Raw genomic sequence first — 16,639 nt, forward strand, 5'->3', positions numbered from 1 at the left:
CCAGATTTCTCGATGAGTGGGTCTGAGATGTTAGCTTCTCTACGTTTCTTCGAAACACTTCGTATGATTTTGGGTGCTTAAAAAAACAAAAACAACACCCCAGAAAGTAAGAAAAACCCGTATGTCATTTGTAAAGTCTTAAAGCCAGGATCAGCAGAATTCTATGGGAACCGGTGGCAAGGTTGATCTTTTAGGGTCCTTTCATTGGGAATTGTTGGACTTGGGTCTCTGGGCTCTGCTTGTACACTGCCGGCTGGATTCCTCGCTCTGACTGTGGTCCTGTCCTGGGGCTCAGGCCTGGGACCGTCCCATCCTGAAGAGAGTGAAGACCTTGAGAATTCTTGTTCCACCCAACTCTCAGACCTCCTCATTCATTTGTTCATGAACCAATGTTTATGGAGCCTGTGCTTATAGTGTTCTAGACACAGGAAACAGCAGGAAAGAAAGACACAACCGTGCCCTCAAGTACAGGGGGCAGAGGCCCCGTGGTCGGAGCATGGGGGTGTCATCAGGAAATGGCCAGGAGGCCAGTGTGGCTGGCACAGAGTGACCACGGGGCAGAGTGGGCAGGGGATAGCATCTCTGCTGGTGGGGTCAGACCCTGAGGGCCCCTGGCTGCTTTGAGCAGAGGACTATTGTGACTTACTCCCCTTTGTTTTGTAACTCACTCCAGCACTTTCTGGGTGTGACCCCTGCCAAGGTATTTAGCAAAATGGGGGAAATGATAGTACTTATCTCAACAGGTTGTTGCCAGTGACAGGATGCATGTGGCCCTGAGCCCCGCAGGGAGTAAGCCCTTGGCCAGCGGGCACTCTCATTGTCACGACACAGGTGGGAAGCAGGTTCCCAGTTGGCTTCAGAGCCAGGTCCCCACCTGCCCACCTGAGTTAAGATGTTTGTCTTTGTCATCTGCCCAGACCGCCCATTAGCACAGAGACTGAAAACTTGAGTCAGGAAGAGAAAAGGGTGCTGGGAGCCCCAAGCCTCCTGTGTCATCCTCTCTGTGCACAAGATCACACACGGGAAGGACCGCTGCCTTGACCGGGTGGTGGATGGAAGCATCGTCCCCCTCACTGGGTCTGCACACTGCCCTGTAGGAACACACAGAGGGAAATGGGACTTAGGCCCAGCAATAGCACACACACAAGAGACCCGGGTGTGTGATTGTACAAGGAGCAGAGGGGAGGTCGGCAGTGGGAGCCACACACCTTATGTGCTGATTCAGTCTCGGGTCGCATCAACAGAGGTATAGTGTCTAAGGGGGAGAAGGGTGTCAGTACTGCTCTGCTCAGCACCTACCCGAACGTACCTGGAAGGCTGTGCTCTGTTCTGATGTTCGTCTTGGTGAGAAGTAAACAGAGCAGATGAGTTATTCTGAAAGGACAAAGTGTGAGGAGGAGCGATCCCAGGACCAGGGGATGCTGATCCTGGTGAGGACAGGGCCACCAGGGAGCAGAAGGCTGCCTTCAGCAATCAAGAGGGCTGTTGTATAGACTTGTTCTGTACGTCCTGAGGGAAAGAGTTGTATAAACTATAACTGGAAGTTGCAGAGAGAAGAAGTATTTTGACTCTTCACAAATAACTTTAAAAAAAATTCTTTTTAATGTTTTTATTTTATTTTTGAGAGAGAGAGAGAGAGAGAGAGAGAGACAGTGAGAGACAGTGAGAGCAGGGGTGAGGCAGAGAGAGATGGAGACAGAATCTGAAGCAGGCTCCGGGCTCTGAGCTGTCAGTGCAGAGCCCGACCTGGGACTTGAACTCACAGACTACAAGATCATGACCTGAGCTAAAGTCGGACGCCCAACTGACTGAGCCACCCAGGTACCCCACAAATAACTTTTTTAAAAAAAACTACCCTGAGTGGCTGAAGGATGGGAATGGCTGCTTCCTGAACTGGGACTCTCCCCATCTCTGGGGTCTCTAGCAAAGGCAGGCAGCCAAGGACAAATCAGAGGCACTTTGAGGTCCTGGCCTGGTCAGAATTCTCTTGCTGGAAGAGGGCCCTGCCTGCCTCTCCCTGCCTCCCTGCTGTTCCTCCAACTCAGCGCTTTCCCCACATGCCTCCCTCCCTCTCTTTCTCCAGGCCTCTGCTGAAATGTCACCTCCTCTGAGAAGCCTTCTTTGGCCACACTGTCTGGCCCTGCTTCATCCTCCCTTATACTCCCTTCCCCTGCACTAATCACTAACTGAATGGATACTATTTTGGTTGTTTAATTATTGTATTAGGCTGGATACCACTAGTTATTATTACGTACAACCCCAGAGTTTCAGTGGCTTAACACAACAGAAGTTTCCATCTTGTCCATATGACATTTTGGGGAGGGCGTTCGACAGGTAGCCTTTCATGAGGTCATTCATGGGCTCGGGCTCCTTCTGGTGTGTGGTTCTACCATTCCCCCAGGGCCCTGGGGCTCTCTCCTGGATCCTCTGCCTGGATCCTGTGTGGCCCACCCGTGGGGGGAGACAGAGAGAGCAGGGGGTGCAGCGTGGGGAGTACCGTGGGAGATTCTTCTGGGCCAGAGAGGAAGTGACTTACATCATTTCGCCCACATTCCATTAGCCAGCACCTCGCTGATGGCCACAGCTCCCCATAAAGGAGGCTGGGAAATGTAGTCTCCCTGATGTCTAGGAAGAAATGAAATTGCTCTCGGTGAACTCCTAGCAGCCTCAGCTAAACTTGTTCATCATATTTCATTAATCTATGTCATCATCTATTGTTCAAGACACAATTATTCTTGGAACCACTAATCAGATTAAACTATAGCATGCCATCGATTCAAGATGCATTCCGATTGCCAAGATGCTAAAATACGAAAAGATGGTCAGTGAGATATGGTATTGTCACTCCTTGAGAGCAGGAAACTGTCCACCTGGCGTGCCGATCCATCCCCAGAGCTAGAATAGTGGCCGGCACACTGTAGATCTTCAAGGGATGGTGACGGAATGTCTGAGTGAGGGAGGGAGTGGATGAACGAATGAGGAGGGGTGGATGAATGAATGAGTTGCCCTTTTGGTTAAGTATCAGAGTGCCCCTTGTGCGAGGTTGCGTCAGGGGGTCAAGCTGTGCTCGCTCACCTGAGCAGAGTGCTCCTGCGTTTCGGAACAGCTTCCAACAATGACTAAGACCCTGGGGACTCTGCCCCTGGCCAGCACCCTTCTCTGCTGCCAGCTGCGAGTTTTTCCTCCCTTGCCGCACACTGATGCAAAGTGTGACCTTGCTCATTTCTTGAGCTGTCCCTCTTCCTGCATCTGTCCCTGGAGAGGCAGCCCCATCACCACATGTCTCATGGGAGAGACTCACTGGCCCAGCCAGTCGGCTGCATACCCCTGGGTCAATCAGCTGGGCCAGTGGGGTGGAGGTCTGTGAGAATGTGGCAGTTCCCGCGGGTCGGAGCTGTGTGTGTGTGTGTGTGTGTGTGTGTGTGTGTGTGTGTGTGCGCGCGCTCGCATGCATGAGCATGCATGTGAGAGACGGAGTGTTGGAGTGAGGTGTCAGCTCCCAGGAGAGAGGCTAGTTAGTTCTGACAATTGGTTCCGGTAGTACCTGGATAAGGAGACCCATGGCCTAAAAAAAGGGACTTTCTTGGTGGAAGTTCCAGCACACTGAGAGGTACACAGATTCGTGATTGAATGGTAGTTAGGAAAGTGCCCGGATGGATGAACGCTGGGAGACAGAGAGTAAACAGTCTTGCTTGCGGTGAGATTGATGTTTAAGGGGCACCTAATGGAAGCCATGTCATTACCCAGAAAGGGCTGCTGTCATAACCGGCAGCATTTACTTACTGAGCACGTACTATGTGCCAGGCACTGTTCTAAGCCCTTTTCTGTAGTAACTCGCTAATCCTCAAGACCACCCTCTGAGGTGTGCACTATAATCAGCACCCCCATTTTGCAGATGAGGAAACTGAAGCACAGAACGGTTAAATACCCTGGAAGAGGCAGAACTGGAATTCAGACTCAGGCAGTCCAGCTCCAACCACTGAGATCTGTGGCCCAGCACCGTGGCTGCCGTGAGAATCAAGTACCATCTAGAAATTGCCAGGTGTATTCAGTGACAGTAGGTGGGATGTTTATACCGCATCACAGCTTGATGCAAGGTGAAAATAAGACCAGATTCCACAAAAGTTAAGATCAATTCGTAGATGTCAGATCTCCGGTAGCTATTGAAAGGAAGAATCCTTGCGGTGTGTTTGGGGGCATATTCTGAATTTTCGATGTTGCCCTTTCTCTAAACACTCCCTTTTGTGGTGTTCGGAGCCCAGAGTTGGCCAAGGGGACTCACGGAAGAGCCACGAGGCACCTCTGGGTCTTGTTTGAGGGGACTCCACTAAGAGGACCCAGGTGAAGGCTGAGGTTTGGGATCAGTCTCTCCAGAGGGGCCCCTTAGTCTAATTTGCGGAGAGCCACGGTAAGAGCCACAGAGGCTGTCCGCTGCGGGCCGGAGCTCGGCTGGTCGATGGAGCCTCCGAGCTGTCCCAGGGCACTCCCACTCTGCATCCACTCATCTCCCCCTGCTTCGGCAGAACTTCTCTCTTCTCATTATGATGGATGCGGCCTGGAAAATCATGGATAAAAAGCCCCGATTGAAAGGCACTAATTACCCATCATTATTTTCCATGCCGTAATTTGTGTGGAACGAGATTTCAATCAGTTGTCCGGGACCAGTCTGGTTTTGACTAATCTCTCTACGACAAGATGCTTAATTACAGATTTTTGCCATAGCTTCAGCACACAGGCGGAGGCAGGCTCTTGCTGAAGCCAGTTTGGTTTTGGGTCATTTTGCAGTCCTCGGTCCCAGAGAGGGCCCCAAGGGGAGAAAGAGAAGAGGAGTGTTAGGAAAAGTATTCTGAGGGGACCAGATAAAATCGAGCCACCACAAGAGCGGTGCTGTGGTAGCATCCTGGCAATGGAGGGTAGCAGGTGGGGCCCTGCCAGAGTAAGCCCCTTCTCCCGGCGGCGGCGGGGGGGGGGGGGGGGGGTCACCACTACTCACTATGTCTCTCAACCCCAACCAGCCTGGCTCTCTAGTTAGTAACTTGGAGTGAGTCGCAGCTTCTCGGGGCTTTAGTCCCTCATCTGTAGGTCGACAGGGTGGACAGCAGAATCTGTAACTTACAGGCCACTGACCCCAGCTGTGCTAGTATGTCTGTCCAGGAAAACAGACCTACTGTTGAAAGATACACATATGTAAGGTTTCAATCACATACAACTGATAAGAACTTCACATATTAAAATAGGTGATTTAGACTACTCAGGGGGAAAGTCCATTTGAATTAAATACGTGAGTTTAAGAAAAAATTATATAATTACTGGACCTCATATGTATAGGATTGGATTAATTATAATCCTTGCTTCCTAATACTTGTCATCATTGGCCACCTCACCCTCTCTCCCTCCCTTCCCTGCTTCCTCCCTTCCTCCTGTGTAGTAAGTGCGCCTGAATCCCTATCCAAACAGGAGGCGGGGACATTATTCACATTTAGCCATGTGGTCCTCTGCATCCCATCCCCTATTAAGGGCTCCTTCTATATTCTTTAATGTTTAAAACAAATTTTTATGTTTGTTTATTTATTTATTTATTTTGAGGGAGAGAGAGAGAGAGAGAGAGAGAGAGAGAGAGAGCGCAAGCCAGGGAGGGGCAGAGAGAGAAGGAAAGAGAATCCCAAGCAGGCTCCATGCTGTCAGCACAGAGCCTGACTCGGGGCTCCATCCCATGAACTGTGAGATCATGACCTGAGCTGAAACAAAGAATCATACACTTAACCAACTGAGCCACCCAGGCGCCCCTGTATTCTTAAAAAGGGTTTTTTTGTTTACTTATTTTTGAGAGAGAGAGAGAGAGAGAGAGAGAGAGAGAGAGAGAGAGAGAGTGAGAGTGAGCACAGGCAGGGGAGGGGCTGGGAGAGAGGGAGACAATTCAAAGTAGGCTTCAGGCTCTGAGCTGTCAGCACAGAGCCTCTCAGAGCCTGATGCGGGGCTCAAACCCATGAACCGTGAGATCATGACCTGAACTGAAGTCAGACACTCAAGTGACTAGCCACCCAGGCACCCGGAGACTTTTAAAGGAAGTTTAGCTGGGCTACTTTGAGGTTCCTTGAGGGGCTGATTCATAACAAATAAAGCTTTGCTGGAGGGTCTGAGGGTCTGCTATAATGAATCGCTCTGGTGGCCCCTGGCTAACGAATTAATTATAGAAATGTACATAAGAGTCTCTCAAGTGTTCAGAAACCATTTTTCTTCTGTATAGTGGATTGCCGTTTTTAGGCTTATTTATCCTCTTAATTTGCCTAACCAACCACTTTCCCTCCTGGTAAATGGCAAGTTCCTTGTGGAATCATCCTGCATTCTATATCTGGGGACTTAGTTGAGGGAAGAGCTTTGCTGGGTTTGACCACAGGCGGCCAAATGATGAGTTTTCTGGAAGGGGCTTCGGGGGAGAATCACAACAGTAAGCCAGCGTCTGCAGAGTGCTTTGCTGGGCACCAGCTCGGGCTACACATTTTGCATACACTAGTTTATGCTCACGCAGAACAATCCTATGAAGGAGGTGATTGGGCCCATTTTACAGATGGGCACTCTGAGGCTGGCCTCAGAGTCAGCAGCTAATACGTGGCAGAACTGGCTCATCTGATGCCAGCGTGCAGGCTTGTCACCCTTACGTGACAGTCACTGGTTTTGCTCTTACAAGTGTGGCCTCAGCACAGAGGCAAAAGGGGGCTGTAGGCGCAGCCCTCTGCAGGCCTCCCGGATTGCTGTGTTGTGCGAGGTGAGGTGGGCTTTGTCCCACAGAGGAAAGCAAGCCAGGCCCTAGGCTAACCGGGCCAGTTCAAAGCGCGCTTCCCTCCTTGAACTGTTCCTCCGGAAGCTTCCCTCCTGCTGTCTGCCCAGCAGGCCGTCCTCAGGGGGCCAGGTCCCTGGGAGTCCAGCGTAAAAGTTTATAGTTGTCTCTTGCTGGCACGCGGGAGTTTCTCTTCCTCGACAGATGTGTGGCAAAATAGCTCAACTGTTTGGGTTTCACTCAGAGTTCCCTAAGATTTTTTGGTCTCCATATGAAGAAAATCTTCAACCCACTCCGTTGTCCAGCAGAAGCAGAGACACCACGCACCCCGCTCCTCCAGTGAGCTCAGGCACCCCTGGAGGCCAGGCCACTCTGAGGCACAAGGCTCCACGCTGGATGTGAAGAGGGCCAGGGGCAGAGAGCGTGCTGGGGTGGGAGGGAGGCCATGCCGAATCAGATGGTGGTGAAATTGAGGCCAGGGCAGCTCTAGCTGTTCCGCATGGATCACGGTGGGGGGGGGGGGGGGGGGAATGATGCCTCGAGGGCCTGCAGCCACTGACTTCTGCTCTTGCAGAGGCTGCTTCCACGGGGCCTCTGTCCCTCCCATACAGTCAATAGTCATCGACCCAGTCGGGAACTGGGTCCCAGCCAACCACAGATGATGGACTCCGTGTGACCCCCCTCCTCCCTGGATTGAAGCGTCTGCCACATCCCCGCATCGCGAGGCTGCACCCTCCCTGCACGCCATTGCGGCACCCACCCTGTGGCCACCTCCCCCCACCAGTGCCTTGGCCCGCAGCCTCCACCTCTGACATCTTCCCTGACCCCATCTGCAATCCCCCGACTTTCTCGCTCCTTCCTCTGCTCTCCCTCAGCCTGAAGTCCCGGAGTGCACCCTGTTCCTGGTCCCTCCCCCTGTTTCCTTCCACTTCTGCACTTTCTGCTCTCACCCCCTCTGTCCCAGACCTGCACCATTCATCCACCCAACCCCCCACTGCGGCCCGCACCCCCCCCCCCCCCCCGCCCCACACTCCCTCTTTCCTCATACATCTATGGCGGTGGTTCTCATTCTGGGGTGATTTTTTTCCCCAGGGAACATTTGGCAATGTCTCTTCCAGGGTTGGGTTGCCCTGGCTGGGGCATCTAGTGGGTAGAGGCTAGGGATGCTCTTAAACACCCTGCAGTGCACAGGATGGCCCCACAACCAAGAAGTCCTTTGCCCCACATGTCAGTAACGCCCAGGTTGAGAAACCCAGATCTAAGCTGCTGGAGGAGACGGGGCTCCCCCTGCGTTGGTGCCCCTGCAATGTGAGCAAAGGGGCCTGGTGAACCCTGGAGGCCCCGATTTCTGCTCTCTCCTCCCACCACCACCCCCCTCCCAGTTGCTATTGCAAACTCTCTTCCTTTTCCAGACTTCCTGCCCGTAGCCTTCACTCCCTGTGCCTCCCTTCACTGACTGAATGGAGGGGACAGGGAGGCGAGGGCTCTCAGCTCTCCCCTCTACCACCCACAGACTTCCCCTGTGCACGGCCAACCTCCCCCCCACCCCGCTTTACTGCTTCAGCTCCTTTCTCTTCCTTCGTTCCAGATTCACATCAAACCTCTGCCAGGCCCCCTGGCCACATCATTCCTATGGTACTCAAACCTGATGCCCCTAAAGTCACAACTGGGCTGCTGAAACAAGCCAACCTGAAAATGCAGACTTCTGGGCCCCCGTTGCAGAGATGCATGTACAAATTATGACTGTGGTCGGGTCAGGCCCAGGCAGCCACCTGTTCAGCAAGCACCTCAGTTGACTCTGGTGAAGATTGAACTGGAATTTGGGAAAAGCGGACATTTTTTACCTTTTATATCTTCAGTCTGTGCATCTTGATCTGTTCTTTACCATCAGCATTGAACATAGAGTCACCATGCAATTCATTGCCCACTTTGGGGAGTAAAGCGGGGGCGATGGGTACTTAGCAGGTAGGATCAGGATCGCCCAAGGCAAACTGCAAAGTGTGGATCCCATAATTTTTAAAAACCTTAAGTTCCTTCCATTCTTTTTTTTAAAAAATTAAATATATTTATTTAAATTCAAGTTAGTTAACATATAGTGTAGTAATGGTTGCAGGAGTAGAACCTAGTGATTCATCTCTTACATCTAATACCCAGTGCTCATCCCAACAAGTGCCCTCCCTAATGCCCACCAGTCATTTAGCTAATCCCCCCCACCTCCCGTCCAGCAACCCCCTGTTTGTTCTCTGTATTTAAGAGTCTCTTATGGTTTGCCTCCCTCTGTTTTTACCTTGTTTTTCCTTCCCTTCACCTGTGTTCGTCTGTTGTGTTTCTTAAATTCCATGTATCAGTGACATCATATGATTTTTGTCTTTCTCTGATTGACTTATGTCACTTAGCATAATACACTCCAGTGTTGTCGGAAATGGCAGGATTTCATTCTTTTTGATTGCTGAATAGTATCCCATTGAATATATACACCACATCTTCTTTATCCATTCATCCATCGATGGACATTTGGGCTGTTTCCATGCTTTGGCTATGTCGATAGTGCTACTAAAAACATTGGGGTGCACACGCCCCTTTGAAACAGCACACCTGTATCCCTTGGATAAATGCCTAGTAGTGTAATTGCTGGATCTTGGGGTAGTTCTATTTTTAATTTTTTGAGGAATCTCCATGCTGTTTTCCAGAGTGGCTGCACCAGTTTGCATTCTCATCGGCAGTGCAGAAGGGTTCATTCCCCTTTCTTCGCATCCTCACCAACATTTGTTGTTTCCTGAGTTAATTTTAGCCATTCTGATGGGTGTGAGGTGATCTCCCATTGTGGTTTTGATTTGTATTTCCCTGATGATGAGTGATGTTGAGCATCTTGTCATGTGTCTGTTAGCCATCTGGAGGTCTTCTTTGGAAAAGTGTCTGTTCATATCTTCTGCCCATTTCTCCATTGGATTATTTGTTTTTTGGGTGTTGAGTTTGATAAGGTCTTTATAGATTTTGGATACTAACCCTTTATCTGATAATGACATTGGCAAATATCTTCTCCCATACAGAGGTTACCTTTTAGTTTTGTTGGTTGTGTTCTTAACACACGCCCCTCCTCATCAAAGAAAACCAACAATTACCCACAATAACAACAAAACATTCTTTATCTGCCCCCATGATCCCAAGTTCAAGGGAATGGTGCTGCCTGAAGGTCTGAAGGTGTGCCAGGAGGCACCCCACTCTCACATCCTTTTCTACCCTTTGCAGCCAAACTTCTGGAAAGAATTGTTGCATTCATGACCTCCTCCAGCCACGGTACAGTGGTCTCCATCCCCACTGAGCCTTGACACTCCCTGGCGACATCACCTGCCTCCTCCTGACTGCTTGCTGCAGTGGACGCTTGCCCATTCTGATCTCCGCTGACCTTGTAGCCACATGTGACCTGCTGCCACCCCCTCCTCATTGCATTTCCAACACACACACTCTTTTTAAAGCATGCTTTAAAGAGCAGTTTATTTGTTTTAAATGTTTATTTTTGAGAAAGAGGGGGAGGGAGAGGGGAACGGGGCAGAGAGGGAGCTCTGTGCTGACAGCAGAGAGCCTGATATGGGGCTCAAACTCACAAACCATGAGATCATGGCCTGAGCTGAAGTAGGATGCACTTAACCAACTGAGCCATCCAGGCACCCCTAAAAAGCGTTTTAAAGGATGCTTTTTATAGGGGCTCCAGGGTAGCTCAGTTGGTTGAACGTCTTGACTTTGGCTCAGGTCATGATCTCACGGTTCAAGGGTTCAAGCCCCGCGTTGGGCTTTGTGCTGGCAGCTCGGAGCCTGGAGCCTGCTTCAGATTCTGTGTCTCCCTTTATCTCTGCCCCTCCCTTGCTTGCACTCTTACTCTCTCTCTCTCTCTCTCTCTCTCTCTCTCTCTCTCTCAAAAAATAAATAAACGTTAAAAAAAATGCTTTTTATATTCTTTAGCTCCTCCGGCCGGTTCTTCTCCCCCCACCTCCTGGGCTTCTTTCTTTCCCATCCTTTAAATTTTGCTTTGGAATGCATGAACGATGTGCCAGAGGTCAGGAGAGTTGGAGACAAGGTTTTCGTGGAGGGTCTGGCCTCTCCAGCAAATTTTGTCCCTTGCCTGGTGCATCGAGGACCCGGTAGCCTAGAAGGGTTCTGTGCCCCCAGAGAGTTCTCGACTCTCACACTGCAGGTCAAGAAATGGCTGCGAGGAAGGTTCTGGGCTTTGGAGCTCTTCTCTGCAGGTTTTGAGGGCTTTAAGCTTGAGGCTCTTGCTGGAGGCAGGTCCTTCAGAGGCCTGGTTTGACGGGAGGCAGAGCGCCACAGAAGAAAGAGCTTGCGTCTGTAGTCAGACAGGGACAGTTCAGGTCCAAGCTTCTCCTGTCCCTCAGGTGACCTGGGACAAGCTTCAAGCTCCAGCTTTTCTCTTCTGTAAAGTGGGGATGATAATGTCTGGCAGACGGGCTGTGATGACTAAAAGGCTGTGGTAGAAAAGGAGGCATCCAGAGTGTGACCGCCCTTGGTGGATGGCCACTGAACTGGTCTAGGCCAGCCTCTGGGGCAGAGGACAGACCCGGCAACTCCTAAGCTTGAAAAAACAGAAAAGTTTGGAAGGAATCTTCCACACAGAAAAGAAGCCGTGCCCCCCCTGGAGGGGGTGTTCATTCAGTCCGCAAATATGAATGAATGAACAAGTGAATGAATGAAGACTGGTGGGGCCAGCGGCGGGAGCCGGGGGGGGGGGGGGGGAAGGGCGCCCCTGTGAGGGTAGTACCCCCTAGCTCTTTCTGGTGCTCTGCACACTTGTGTTTGTTTAGTCTGCTCTTCCTGAGACAGAATGAGCTTTTTTTTTTAGATTTTTTTTAACGTTTATTCACTTTTTTGGTGGAAAGAGACAGAGCGTGAGTGGAGGTGGGGCAGAGAGAGAGGGAGACACAGAATCCCAAGCAGCTCCAGGCTCTGAGCTGTCAGCAGACAGCCCAATGCGGGGCTCGAACACACGGACTGTGAGATCGTGACCTGAGCCAAAGTCGGCCGCTTAACCGACTGAGCCACCCAGGCGCCCTGAGAACGAAGTTCTTGAGATTGTGGGCTGTGTGTGTCATGACCTTTCCTGTCCTCTGGCCAGCACTTGGCACACAGCAGGTGGCTGGAATAGGTGTGGCCTCTCCCTAGATAAGACATTCTGGGCGGGGTGGGGATGGGGTGCCAAAATCCCGGTCGTGGGAAAGAGAAGAGGAATGAAGTCCTCGGACCCTGCCCCTGTCCAAACACACACAACTGGGATGCGGGCAGTAAAGTAGTGGCTGGACTTCTGTGCCGCTCGGAGGCCAGGGTCAAGTTTGCTTCCTTCAGCCCCTGGAGTCTCCGAGGATGAGATGATAAAAGGCCTACTTTTAGAGAGAGACCAAATGAGGTGGATGACGTCGGCATTGTGACGTGGTGTTAGGCTTCTGTTGACCTGGTGATACCTCGGGTAACTGACACTGCAGATAAGGGGGTAGGGGGACTACTGCTGTTACTGTGATTACCATTAACGTCAAGTGTATCTCCCGAAACCTCTGGAGTTCTTTTGAGTTTCAGGGAGGGGTGGGGAGGGAGGGCTGGAGTCTGGGAGCCATCTCCTCGGCAGGATTCGTCACTGTGGGCCTGGGGTGTTCCTGTGACCCGCAGAACCTAAAGCAGTGGGCAGGAGAGGATTACAGGTGGAAGGACCCCTGGTCAGCTTTCCCTGCCTGCCCTGTGCAGAGACGCTGTGGGGAGGTAACCCAAAGGTGCCTACCGGGGCAGATTTTCTGCTTGGATTGTGCCTTGCCAGGCTGATGGCGTTTCCTGTGGACATACCAGGGACCTGCTGGTGGATGGAGGGGAGGCAGGTGGTCATATGGAACCCAGGACGATCACAGCGCACCAGCCAGAGCTATAAAAGGACCCAGAGGAGACCCTCAACTAGGGCACCCTCTGCCGATCTAAGGGAAACACGGTACTTGTGGGAGGGCGTCTCAGGGGACTTGGGAACGTTACATTTGGAACAGAAGAGACCTGAGAGCCTCTATCTTTAGACGCTGCATTCCAGTAGATAAACTTGAGAGTAGTAACCTCACATGGATCTTTTATCTTTCTATCTGCAGCTCCCGGTTTCTGATTAGAACCACCTGTGGAGCAATGAGTTCCCTGTCCCTGCAGATGTTCAAATGTAGATGGATGGGACAACCCCTCAGGAGGTGTACTAACTATGAAATCATTAGTGACACCGGGGACGGACGGCGGCCCCTCCCATCGTGAGATTGCATTTGGTGGTGTGGGGGTGGGTTTTGTGGGTGCTGCAAAGCAGCCCTTTCCCTGGTGGTGACCAGTCCTTTCCTCAAAGGGCCGTTCAGGAAACAGGGGCTCCCTCTGGGCATTATTAGAGGTGGACCATGGCTGCTACCCAGCGGACCCTCCGGTACTGAGACCCCTCCATCTTTCTGCTAATGCGGCCATACCACTGATCATTCAGCCCTTTTCCTTCTCCAAGATCTTTCTCTCTTTCCTTTCACCTGCTCCACGGGCATAAGCCTTGGCCAGCTCCTTGCCTCCACACAGCCAGGCCAGGTCAAGGACAGGTGGACCCAGCATGGTTCTGGGAGAAGGGACTTTCATTTTAGGTAACCTTTAGGACCCTTCACAGTGACCTTGTCATGTTGGTAATGCTCCCTTGCCTCTGTGGGTGAGGTAGGAACGCTCAGAGCTTGGAATGTAGGGTGAAGAAACTGCTAGGGATGCGAGGACCTAAGGCTGGAAGGGGCCCCCTCATGTCACTTCCTGGAGACACAGTCTCTGGGGCCAGGTGGGGCTGGGAAGCCAGCCTGCTGAAGGGTTAAGGACGGGGAGGGGGAGGGGGCCTGGAGCCACCTTCCAGATGTGCCCCGGGCCAGAGACAAACCCCAGAGAGCAGCTTTTGCCACCAGCCCTGCCTCTTGCCCTGGCCAGGTGCCTTGGTGGTGTGTCTGGTCCCAGTCTCAGTGATGGCGGCATGTTGGGGAAGCACCAAGCTTGGACTTACCCAATGCCTCAGTGGAGCTGGGTGAAAGGGGTTATCAGGTCACAGTACTGAGGGGGTCTGGGCCAGGGCCTAGCACGCTCAGACTTCCAGCCACGGCCACCATGTACTTTTGTTGTGCAGGAAGATTGGCCAGCTATTTTGTCTGTCCCCCTTATACCAGCAATTTGCAGAGAGCTGGGGTGCCTAATCTAAAGTTTATCGATCAGACGTAGTTTTTTATTTTATTTTATTTTTTTTTTTAATTTTTTTTTTTTAATTTATTTTTGAGACAGAGACAGAGCATGAACGGGGAAGGGGCAGAGAGAGCGGGAGACACAGAATCGGAAGCAGGCTCCAGGCTCCGAGCTGTCAGCACAGAGCCCGACATGGGGCTCGAACTCACAGACTGCAAGATCATGACCTGAGCTGAAGTCGGACGCTCAACCGACTAAGCCACCCAGGCGCCCCAACAGACGTAGTTTTTTAAAGGACGCCTGGGTGGTTCAGTGGGTTGAATGTCAGACTCTTGATTGTGGCTCAGGCCATGATCTCAGCGGCCAGGGGATCAAGCCCCGCGTCAGGCTGCACCCTGGGTGTGAAGCCTGCTTGGGATTCTGTCTCCCTCTCCTTCTGCCTCATTTGTGCTCTCTCTCTCAAAAAAAAATTAATAATAATAATAATAAATAAAATAAAGTAAAATAAAATAAAAACCCTAGTTTTCTCTTTGAGGACTCAGAAGGTTCTGGGGGGTAATGCCAGAAACTTGCTTTGGGCTGTGCAGTGTCCTGACCAGTTGACCTTCTGGGCCAGCATTTTATCTCACCAACGCCTTAGCGTTGAGCCCCTCCCAGCCGCCCCGCCCACTCGGTGCCCGGAGCCCAGAGCTAATTCCTGGGTCCGGCGTCACACCCACCGCACCCTCCACAGAGCTGACTTGTCCGTGCTCTGTGTCCGCAGGCTGCTGAACAGAATGTCCGCGGACGACCGGCACCTGGGCTCCAGCTGCGGCTCCTTCATCAAGACAGAGCCGTCCAGCCCGTCCTCGGGCATCGACGCCCTCAGCCACCACAGCCCCAGCGGCTCATCCGACGCCAGCGGGGGCTTCGGCCTGGCCCTGGGCGCCCACGCCAACGGTCTGGACTCGCCGCCCATGTTCGCAGGCGCCGGGCTGGGCGGCACCCCGTGCCGCAAGAGCTACGAGGACTGTGCCAGCGGCCTCATGGAGGACTCGGCCATCAAGTGCGAGTACATGCTCAACGCCATCCCCAAGCGCCTGTGCCTCGTGTGCGGGGACATTGCCTCCGGCTACCACTACGGCGTGGCCTCCTGCGAGGCCTGCAAGGCCTTCTTCAAGAGGACCATCCAAGGTGCGTGAAGGCAGGGCAGGGGCTGGGTGGGCGCGGGCAGGGGCGCCCTTGCCTGCAGGTGCAGCGGGGAAACCCGGTGATTCCCGTCAGCTGCCGGGTCGGTCCCCGCGTGGCTACAGCAGGGGTTTGGTAGAGCCCCTTTCCTACCTCTCAGGGTTTCTCATTCGGGATTCCCCAGGAGACTCTAACTCCAGCACTGTCGTTGACACACAGGTACTCCCCTGTGGTGCCCCAGAAAACCCCGGGAAACCCCACACAAATGCACTGTGCATGGGCCTCTCACTGGTGTGGGGAACACAGTCAAGAGCGTGTCCCTAACGAGCTGCTTTTTGGGGGAGAAAATCTGTTATTTTACCCTGAAGTTCCAGACTCCTTGCTATAGAAAGAGTTGTTGTTTTGATCTTTTAGGGGCACAAATGAAACACAAATATTTTCTCAATCGGGAAAGAGCCAGGCCATCAGAGCAAGGGAAACCCACTCACCCTGTCTGATCGCTGCATGGCCTGTCTTCAAGGGCTGTTGCAGTGTGCCTGTGTGGCAGCTGAATCATGTTCTGATGGCCACAAGCGAGGGTGGCGGCCTCTTTCATAGGGTATGTGAGTGATTGATTCCTATGAAGGTGTGCAAGAGCCTTGGTGGGTGGCCTCTGGAAAGTCACCCTGAATTAAATGGGGGATGATGATGAGAACACTCTCCCAGAGCTGTTATCAAGTTCATGGCACAGGGTTCAGCCAGAGGAATGAACCTGGTACGTGGTAGCCAAGGGTGTTACTGCAGGAGGCCATGGGCAGAGCACTTGGGCCATTCGTTTCATCAGGAGTCCACTGAGCACCCACTAAGCACCAGCCATTGCTGTAGGTGCTGTTGATTGTGGATGGACAAACAGCCCCCCTTGTGCATGGAACTGAAGTAGGGTGATGCCATTCCACTGGGACAGAAACTGCAGCCAGACTGGACCAAACCCAGGGACACCTGTCCCGTCCCTTGGCCCTGCCTGGCTGTCCTCAGGGTGTCTTCCCTCCCCCCTTTCCCATTTCATTTTTGGAAGAGTCAGGTTGAGCTTTCCTGGGATGACTCTCCGTGTCTTCATTCAACAAATATTTGTTTAAATTTCTTGTGACTATTCATTAAATTAGTTGAGGGCCTTAAGATTGGCCATGTTTCCAGTTCTCCCTGTTAGTTGAGACGTTGTGGTGTAGTGGTTGTCCAGCGGGTTCCTGGATGAGACAGCACCATCCGTTACGGCTAGATGCCCCTGGGCATGCTGCCTTGGTTTCCCTCTGGGTTCATGTCCTTCTCGGTAAGGTACAATGCTCTCATTCCTTCTTCACATAGAGATGTTAAAAGAAGAGTGAGTTGGTATGTACAAAGCACTTATAATATTGCCTGGTGCTTTGTAAGTGCTAAATAAATGCTTGCGGGTATGATTTTCACTTTTACAATATCACTTACGACGGTATTATTACTAAG

The 16,639-nt window shown here is 52.0% G+C and overlaps 1 protein-coding gene across 1 annotated transcript in view; it reads left to right on the forward strand.

Annotated features, from left to right (window-relative positions):
- ESRRB (estrogen related receptor beta) overlaps positions 1 to 16,639 on the forward strand; it is a 114,786-nt gene that overhangs the window by 44,870 nt on the left and 53,277 nt on the right. Inside the window, exon 2 of the mRNA XM_047863366.1 lies at positions 14,760 to 15,169. Coding sequence (XP_047719322.1) covers positions 14,773 to 15,169 — 397 coding nt within the window. The 5' untranslated portion in view covers positions 14,760 to 14,772. The remainder of the gene's footprint in view (positions 1 to 14,759; positions 15,170 to 16,639) is intronic.

The sequence above is a fragment of the Prionailurus viverrinus genome, chromosome B3 (genome assembly GCF_022837055.1).
Source record: "Prionailurus viverrinus isolate Anna chromosome B3, UM_Priviv_1.0, whole genome shotgun sequence".
Taxonomy (NCBI): domain Eukaryota; kingdom Metazoa; phylum Chordata; class Mammalia; order Carnivora; family Felidae; genus Prionailurus; species Prionailurus viverrinus.